The sequence below is a fragment of the Mobula birostris genome, chromosome 3, assembly GCF_030028105.1.
Source record: "Mobula birostris isolate sMobBir1 chromosome 3, sMobBir1.hap1, whole genome shotgun sequence".
NCBI lineage: Eukaryota > Metazoa > Chordata > Chondrichthyes > Myliobatiformes > Myliobatidae > Mobula > Mobula birostris.
In genome coordinates, this window is record NC_092372.1 from 61232668 (window position 1) to 61243062 (window position 10395).

At 35.1% G+C, this 10395-nt stretch overlaps 1 protein-coding gene across 3 annotated transcripts in view; it reads left to right on the forward strand.

Moving 5' to 3' along the window:
- Positions 1-7973, forward strand: part of usp46 (ubiquitin specific peptidase 46) — an 83520-nt gene extending 75547 nt beyond the window's left edge. For 2 of the 3 annotated variants that reach the window (XM_072252717.1, XM_072252716.1), the window contains one exon: positions 1975-7973. In XM_072252717.1, the coding sequence (XP_072108818.1) occupies positions 1975-2076 (102 nt within the window). In that variant the 3' untranslated portion in view covers positions 2077-7973. The remainder of the gene's footprint in view (positions 1-1974) is intronic. The other variant, XR_011885350.1, reaches the window with a different exon arrangement.
- The last annotated feature ends 2422 nt before the right edge of the window (positions 7974-10395 follow it).

Below are 10395 nucleotides of genomic sequence, written 5' to 3' on the forward strand. Positions count from 1 at the left end.
GTTATATCTCCAAGGTCCACAGCAGGTGGATATCTTCATCACTGTATGTTCACTTGCCTTTTTATATTTCCCTAGAAGCACTCCATAGTAAATAAAAATAAAAAAAACAGCAGATGCTGGAAATCTGAAGAAAAACCAAAATGCTGCATAAAAATGCAGCAGGTAAGATGGGACCTGTGGAAACTTGAGGTTTGATGAACAGTCCCAGACCTGAAATGTTAACCTTCTCTTTCCATAACCTACTAAACCTTTCAGGTATTCTCTATTTCCATATTCACAAGTGCTTTTACTTCACACTTCCCTGGATTAAATCCCACTTACAATTTTTCTGACCACCTGTATCTATAGTAAATTTATTTTTATAACCAATTACATTGGTCAGCTTTTGCTGATACTCTTTGCCACTCTTTTTCTGAACCAGTTTAGATTGTGGTTTCCTTTATTTAAAAAGTTCCTACTTTTAGATGTGTTCTACCTCATTACCCAGAACCTGTTTTAGTTGTACATTTTCCCTTGTTGGATTAGCAACCTACTGAATTAGTATTTTGAACATTGCAATGAACAGAATTTATCTTGTGGATTAATTTTTGGATATCTTGTAGTCTTTTAATTATTACTCAGTTACTTACATATGCCTTTCTAACCAGTTTATAGATATCATTTTTGATTTCATTTCCATTATTTGGCTGCCTATTATGGACCTAGCATAGTGTGTTGCTCTCTTGGTATTATTTAGTTCAATACAAAACAATTTATTTGGATTTATTCTGTATTTACATCGTTGTGCACTAATGCTACAATGTCTATAATTATTATTATAAATGCCTCAACCTTGTTCCCTATGTCCCAACATTTGCTTTTTATGAGGAATATTTAATTGTTTTTCCTGAGCTGATTGCATATTTTGAGGTTATGCTAATAAAATGATTCTGTTAAACTTTGAATTATTACATACACTGTCTACTGGAAATGCATTGAAATGAGTCTACTGACTGAATCTGCCTTGGTGGTGATCTAGCTTCTGAAGTCTGTGGATTAAGTAATTTATATAGAGTGGATAGGCATTGACGTGATTTATGACAACCTATGGTATTTGCTCCATCTGAAGGTCATTGAGAGGAGGCATGTGAGATGGAATAACTTGAATTATGAAGCTGCATCTTCCTCTCCCCTCAGGAACTGAGGGAGTTAAACTATTTTATCTGAAAATTTAAAGTAAATCTCACTTGTTGATAAACTGCCATTGACCTTAACTTCCATATCTGCAACATGCATAACTTGGTCAAGGGAAAAAGGTGGTGGTGTTCTAAGGGAGACAATCTTGTGATCCTCCCACTTCAACATGAAGATGGATGGAGCAGAACATGACCAGTATCAATCACATTTATCAGTATTTTTGAGCATGGACTCAAATGGTAGAGATTTGGTGAGCTGTACAAGCACCCCCATCAGTCTCTGAATTTTTATTAGGGTCAATAGAGAATATGTAGGAACTTGCTTTAAAGTGAGATGCAGCTAGTGACCCAGGGCTGGGATAATATGAAAAATGTAATGTGGAAGGATGTTATGCTTGAGTATTATGGGAACACTTTTTGGAATAGTAAGCAGAATATCAGATGTTTAAGACTACTATGTTTGGGAATTAACAAGATTTGAAACAAAGGAATAAATCAAATTATTATGAATTATTTTATCTAATCATAGTTTGACAGGTTCCCAATCTGAATGCAACTATAGTTGGTTGGAAAGCAAAATATTTGGCTGATGTGATCAAAGGTGAATTAAAATTTCAAAATAATGTAGGATCGTGATTTGCCAATTAATCAGAAATTTGCCAATGCAGATATTTGGAAGAAGCAACTCATATTTGCAGTTTGAAAATTCTCAAGGTTAAAACATTACAGTACTAATCTGAATTTGTATCTGCTTATTTTATAAGTTTAAAGTTGCTAAGGAATTCTATTTCTCTTACAGAAAATTGATGCTCAAGCTATTGAAGAATTCTACGGTTTGACTTCAGACATTTCAAAAAACTCGGAGTCAGGATATATTTTATTTTATCAATCAAGAGAGTAACATGTAAAACACTGGACTAAGTAATCAGAAGGATAATTGTTTAACTTGTCCAAAGAAGATCAGGCCATTGCCATCTGATTATTAGGGCATTCATTGTCCTTTAAGGGCCTTTCGCTCAGGATGTCGGAATAGGATTTCGATCGTACTCCAGGCATTTGTAGGCTAATGGCAAATATATGATCTTATGGGAGATGCAAGTCAGAGTAGTTTTGACAAGGGAACATCCTGTCAAAATACTAACAAAGGTAATGCAAGTATGCATGCAAGACTGTCTTTCCTTTTTTTAAAAAAAAGCATTGCAGTGAGCCAATAGATATGGCAGTGTTTCCATTTTTTCCCCCATGTAGGTGTACTTCTTTTGCTGAGCCCAAACATTTGTTTATGTTACTAACATTAGACCTGGATTTTAGAGCATAATGGGGGTAACAAAGAAGAAAGAATTACCTCTAAATTCCAAAATGCAAGTTTGCCTCATCCAAAATGACCGTTGATTCACTGGATTAGAAAAATAAATGTATTTCGGTTGATTTTTATTTTCCGTAGTGTAATTTGGAATATTGTTGCTAATTGCTTCAAAATGTGATTTTTTTTGTGTTAAAAGCCCTTTCATTGCAGACTAATGTATAGCAGCTATAAGTCATAGAAACAGTTAGTTTGATCATTTCATTTTTAAATTGCTGAATGGTTTCTGTCTTTGCATGTGTAAAAGGTCCTATCTTCTGAGAGATCAAGAGAATGGGAACAAATCATGAATTATTATTTTATTCTGATTTGAAGTGAATAGTATGCAATCAAAATTTGAACCTTAAAATCACTTTTAAATAGTGCAGTGTAATTCTTCAATAGTCTTATGGTTTAGTCTTTATTTTAAATGGCTTCCCAATATAACTAGATCATGTAGCTAATATAGCTGGACCACACTGATCATTGATAACAATCAAATATATGACTTTCTGTGATGTTATCTAGTGTTTCTTCTTAATCATATCTATGAGAATACTATAAATATTAGCAATTGATTAGTTTGACATTAGCACCTGAGATGGGGTAAGCAAAATATCTTTGGCAAATCTGGAATGGATAGAAATAACTATACAAAGGATCAAACAAAGACATTGTCAAAAATGCTTAAGAGGTAAACTGAAACTAGATTAATAGGTTCTTGATTGAATGTGTTGGTTTAGAACCGGGGTACCCTACCTGTGGGCCATGGACCCTTTGTTAATGGTATTGGTGCAACGCATAATAAAAGGTTGGAAGCCCCTGATTTAGAAGAATATCTAATCTCTTGGCCTATTTCATTTCAGTTCAGATTAAATTAATAAATTTGATTTATAAAGTACTAATCAAATGAAAGGGCTTTTTTATTTAAAATCTTACTTGATTAATATTTCCATTCTACATATGTAAGATTCATCTCATTTGATTTTCTTTTAAACTTTTACAAAATATTTACTTTTTGTTTCTAAATTAAAGTACTTTGTTCCAGTCTGTAGACTACATTAGAATAAAATGCCGTAGACATCTGTACCACTTACACAAAATTCTAAACAACTGTCACATCTTCCTGCTTATGATCCTTCCAAAAATCACTTTGGTTATTTATATTATTAAAATAATTGCCTAGTAATACAGTCTGTATGCAAACCTTTATGCTAGTTTACCTAACCTTTGCATTTACTTACCTTTACAAAAGTTCTGACAAATATTGTTTCAATCTAGTCTAAAGTGAGTATTGTGATCAATTTGCTGCGGTCTAGTCCTTGACTGATTTTTTTTTGTGTGTGGTGATCAAATTGTATTAGGTTTCAATTCATGTGACTTTTCACTTTTGAAATTGGTCTTGTATAGTTGCTTCTTATTGATGACCAGCATCCATAGCACTTGTTTATAATACCTAGGAATATTGCACTATTTTTTATAAAAATCTGTTCTCAGCTCAATAAAATGGTCTGTTTGACCATGTTCATTTGCAATCAGATTAAAAGCATGGTGATGAAAATTATGGCTGATGGTCCACCTGATCACAGTAGCTAAATCAGTATTTTAACAGAAATCCAAAAACACGGAGATCAGATCAGCTGAAGCAAGGGTTCCCAAACTTTTTTATGCCATGGACCCCTACTATTAACCAAGGGTCAATGGACCCCAGGTTGGGAACCTCTGAATAAAGATTGATCCCCTTAGAACCTACCTAATGGTTTTCATAAAGCAACCTCCATGATGTGAAATGCCTATTTGAATGTAGTGCAGGATTTTTACAAGTTACCAAGGCCTTGTTTCTTCCAGGTCTGGAGTTGATAGCAATTCCAAAGTCCTAAATCCTGGCTAGATTCCTGATCTGCTGATCCCTCATTCTACTAGGATTTATCTATAGTTGATTAGATAGACATGCACATTTTTAGATTCACAGTTTGTTTGGATTCTAAATTCTGGCACCTTCCCAGCTGGACTAGATTGAATTGCTAAAGGAAACCGTTTCCATTATGTATATAGTGAATATTTGTCAGCCCACCTATCCTTCCCTGCCATCCATTTGGCATCTGACAAAAAAAAACAACACAACAGGTATATTTGAGATAATTTTGTTTTGGCAATGCTGAACTTGTTTTGTTTCCCTTAGCTTGCCATATTTGGTCTAAATATTAGACCATGACTTCAGAATGCCACTGGTGGTTCACAGATGGACATTGCCTTTTTAAATAGTTAGGAGATGGTGATTATGATATCACATTACTTTCTCTTCAAAGAACCCTTTCCCTTCTCTTGCTTCCCGAGATTCAAGGTTGTCACTTTCTTGAAATTTTCATGTTAACCCAGAAAATCTTTGCCCAATAATGTACCTTCATCCAGCATTCATCTGTAGTGAAATCTTTAATTCTCAAGGAAATTTTCAGGGGAACATTACTTTGGAATTGTCTTTTGGAAGCTGCCTAATGGCTATGAATATATAGCAAAAGTAAGTTTTTGTGGGTTTGAGTGGAGGAGGAAATGAACAGCAAGCAACATGAATGTGGTCGCAGAACTTAGATTTTGAAACTTTCAGAAACGTATTGCCATAGTCTCACTGTCAAAGAATTGGATCCCATTAGAAAGTGCCACCTCATTTTCTCTTGGGTCAACTTTCCTCAATTTAAACCCTGAGATTACTGTAGTATACTTTTGTATGCCTGCTGTACCATGCTGTATTTTGTCCAATTAATTCCTGACAATTCTCTGTAGGTTGAATTTCCAACTCGTTCCTCCTGCCGCCTTATTCTGGCTTCAGCCCCTTTATTTCCAGTCTTGATAAAGGGTCTCAGCCTGAAAGTCAACCGTTCGTTCTCTTCCACAGATGCTGCCTGACTTGCTGAGTTCCTCCAGCATTTTGTGTGCTCCTCAGTTATATTGTCTCTCCTTCCTTCAATTAGTAAAATAAGCTCATTTGCAATTTTCTAATGTAAGCAAACATTTTCTAAATGCAGGCAAATGCATCTTCAATTTATTCACTTTTGTTTTAGTCATCAAAACGTTCTTCCATTTTACTAAGCATCATTTAGCCATTCCAATTTCTATACAAATAAAATTTCTGATGATTTCACTTTATCTATTTTTCCTCTTACATCTGTTCAGTCTTTACAGAGCTTGCTAAACTAGGAAGCTAATTAACTCAAAATTGGGCACTATGTTGCTAGTTGAAGAATTTGTGGCAATTGTTACTTTAGGCTTAGATAAAATTACAGAATTAATTCTGGCCCTAGACTTGTGCATCATTTAAATTGCCTTTAAAACTACTATTTTACAGCCTATTGGTACTTTGTGTATTTGTATGGAGGACTGTGGAGAGATACACTAGTTAATTTTGGCACTGGTATTTTAATATAATGTCCCCTGCACGTTTCCCTCTTGTGTAGCTAACTTGTGCATGTCCACAGATCCGTGAAAAAAATGGTGAGGAAAAGGAGGAACACAGCACGACTAATAACCTTTTCGAAGTCTTGATGCAATTAGAAAAATTACAGGCTTCTATCCAATCTGTACAGGGCAACTTGTGCTTGTTTGTGTTTATAATCAGATCAATCGTCTTTAGTATACTATTCTTTAAAGCTACTGATTAATTACCTGACCTCCCAAAATCAATCTTAGTTTTTGCACTCGTCAGTCTATATATTTATCCTTCTGAAACAAAGGTAGTTTAAGCTGCTTGTATTTTCACTGCCTTCTCTTTTGTAAGAAATTTTTGTCCATGAAATTATTCTAAGTTATTGGAAATAACAAATGCACTCAACAAATTTATTTTCTATCTTTCTTATAGCTCTTCCCTGCTAGGATATTTTCCTTAGGGCAATTTGGGCGTGTGAACATTGTTGTATTCCAGATGTTTGTGCCACAGTACAGTTAACTTAGCAGTGTAGATTTCTTTTGACGTTATTTTTCCTTTCAAATTGTGGGCAACTTTAGTATTTATTGTGTATCTAACTGTTCAAGCCTCATTTTACTCAATGATTGTCAATGTAATAATGGGCTAGTGCAATTTAAAAATGGCAAGTCACACTTGGAGGGAACGGTGTTCAGTGCTGCAAATACAATAACTGTTTGTGTTTCAGCATCCCTACCAGCAATAATCTGACTTTGATAAATGGTGCCATGGCTTGTATATTGCCTTCCAATCAGCATTTATTGCAGCTTTTAAACTGGACTCCTTTCCAGTGCTGATGAAGAACAATTAAAAGATAAAGGTTGTCATGAAATTGCTCATTTTCTGGCAAGATATATACTCCTTTTAGTCCAATTGCTGACAATATTGTAATAACAAACTAAATGTAAAATTGTTATTTTTATTGGCTGATGGCAATGCCTATTAGATTAAATAACTTCAGTGACCTAAAGTTAATGACTTTTATTCGCACATCCCTGTACATGACATTCATTGCACATTTTAGGTACTTTTTAATGACCTAGTTTGCACATCTTGATACAAATAAATGCTGCAGAATCAATATTTTCACTGTACTATTTGTCTCTACTTCATTAAATACACTTTCCCCCTACATTGAAGTGAAGAAAACTAACATTTTTTTATTAGCCAAATGTAATATTGTCAACATTTTAGTTTAAAAGCAATGAGTTTTTAGTGTAGGTTCAATATCTGTGGTTCTATCCATTTTTCTTATTGATTATGTAAACAGTAGAAATACACAGAAATCAATAACCTGCATATAGAATTGATATGTACCTATATATATGAAAGCTGCAAATCCTTTTCAATATTAAAATGATTAAATGTACACAGTTTACTTGAGGGATTCTATAAACTACTGTAATAGATTAATTGCAGTTAAGAGATTTAAAAGGTGCCAAACCTAGAATAATGGATATGTATGAGAAAAGATTTATTTTTTCATACAACCCCTAGTGCATATGATGGCAAAAAATAATGTTGGCTTGAAATTGTAATCTGCTGTAGTGAAATAACACACAATGCTCATATCAGATGACATTTTGTGGGTACATAAAATATCTTAATCATTGGATCATTTGGCATTCAAAATATATAGTGCCAATGGATAAATTTATGCATTCAAGAACTTTTCACTGCAGATGTACACAAGTAACAATATTGTAATCCTAGAAAGTGGTGAATACTTTCTCTTAATCTTTGTGTCTTCATTTCTTCCATCACCATATTTGGTCAAAGCAGCATCAGACTGAGTAAATAAATATGTATCAACAAAAAGCAGGTTATGTGTAAAACTTCCAAAAGCTTAACACTTAGGTTGGAAGAATGAACTGATGGGAAAATGTTACATTTTAATGTACCTATGTATGTGTACTCACACAGCACTTTGATTTAAATGTAATGTGTTCATTAAATGGGGATCATGACAGAGGATGTATATAGAATTTGTATATAATCTGTATTTTCTTCAATAAAATCTAAAAACAAATTGTGGTCATATTTTCTCCAGATCACAATATAAAATGTTACAACCATGTACCAGAATTTAAAAAAAAATATCATTAAGGAAATGCCTGTTAATCATTCCAACTAGTTTCAGTTGGGTTGTATTATTAAGGGTGAGGCTAGGCTGGTGTTTAAGTCTATAATCACTTCTTGAGCGGTGAGTTGTCAGCTTGACCCAACAGAACCCCATTTCGGTTACTAAGCTTTTATAAAAGGAGTTTTAGAAATTTATACCCAGTGATGATTGGAAAAACTGACCAGTTCTCTATTTCTAAGGACAGCATGTAACTTAGGTGATTATGTTTCTTTGAATGTCATGCATTTGTACTTCTAAGGGTACATGTCAAAGATTTGTAGGTTATGATTTGCCATGTTTAAATATTTTACCACAGGTTACTGCAATATTTTAAGCATAAGCTGATGAAAAGCAATGCTAGGGAAAAACTGAGCAGGCAAAATAGGATCTTTGGACAAAAAACTTAACTGATGACCTCATTTTTAAAAATATTGGATCAGAAGTTAGTCATTTAGCCATAAGGCTTGCTTCTCTTATTCAACAGTACAATGGCAGACCTGCAATTCCATTTGATTCTCCTATAACCCTTGATTCCTTCAATAGTCCAAAAGTGTTCCTCTGTCCATGTCTGAACCTTGATAACTCTCTGGTATAGAAAGATTCTTCATATGAAAGTCAATTCTCATTTCACTTTTAACAGAGCAGCTCCTTTTTATGAAACAATATTGCCTGGTTTTGCATTCCTTCCCCACTTTGCTCCAAATAAATTACTCAGTCTTTTGCATTACTTGTCCAGGAACACAATATTATGCCATTGTGGCCTCTTCTCATAAAAGATCAGACTAGCTTTATTATCACCGTCTGACAAGGTTTTGCACCGATCTTTTTGGTATGCTTATCGTACGGCGTATCTTGGGCATCTGAAACCTGGCAGAGCCCATCCCTCTCCAGGTTTTTTTTTTAAGAGGTCGAGTTGTTAGCTCGACACTCAAACCAGGCACGGACGGAAAGTGTTGAAGGGAGCCGGCTGGATTCGAACAGGGGACCTCTCACCCAGAAGTCCAGCACTGATGCCACTATGCCACCAGCAGTACAGTACAAAGACATAAAACTTATATAAATTATAAAGTCAAGTGTACAGAAAAAGAGATAGTGTTGATGGACCATTCAAAAATCTGATGATGGAAGGGGTGAAGCTGTTCCTGAATCAGTGGGTGTGGTTCTTTAGACTCCTATACCACCTCCCTGATGGTAGGGTGTGGGACTTTAGGCTCCTGTACCACCTCCCTGATGGTAGTAATGAGAAGAGGGCATGTCTCAAATGGAGAGTGTCCTTAATGATGCATGGCATTTTCTTGAAACACCCCCTCATGAAGATGTTGGAGAGGGTTTACTCAAGATGAAGTTGGCTACATTTACAACACTGCAACTCTTTGCAATCCTGTGCATTGGAGCCTCCATACCAGGCTGTTACATAACCAGTCAGAACACTCTTCACCATATATATATATATATATAGAAATTTGCAAGTCTTTGGTGACATAGTAAATCTCTTCAAACTCCTAACCAGGTAAAGCTGCTGGCATGCATGATTGTATTGGTGTTGGGTCCATGACAGATCCTCAGAGATATTGACACCCAGGAGCTTGAAGCTGCTCCCACTTCCCACGGCTGACCCCTCAATGAAGATTGCTGTATATTTTCCAGATTTCCCTTCCTAAATTCTCAGAGGATCACTCCTGTAAATTATCCTGTAGATTACCTCTACTCCCTCAGAAAAATTGATAGGGAGTCCTTAAAATTCTCTCATTCCCCTGGGGGGAAATTTAGGCTGCCATCTGTAGTAACAAGACGGTGATCACACCCACTGGTTTCGATTATCAGCCCCTTTATCTTCAAAAGATTTCGAAGCAATCATGTGATTTCCAGGAGGGCAGGTAAAAAGCTTCAAGAGAGGAATTACATTTTTAAAAAACTTGAAAAAAATCCAATGTCCTCGTTAACTTGAGTATCCCTGGCCCAAGACAACTGGATACAGGAAGGCATTAAGCACCTAATCTGTTTCTGTTCAGAGCACATGGAGGCCAAGTGCAACAGTAGGAGCATTTACTAAGCAACAAGCTCCAGCTGTTGGCGAGACTACAATCCTACACAGAGTGTATTAAATAGCTTGGAATCCAGTGGAAGTTATGTTCTACCTTGAAATTATATCTAAAACAAAGCAATAACAGAATCTTAATCAGGTTTAACATCATCGACATATGTCATGAAATGTATTTTGTGGCAGCAGTACATAGTAATAAAAAATATAAATTACAATAAACATATATAAGAAAATAAATAGTGCAAAAAGAGAGGG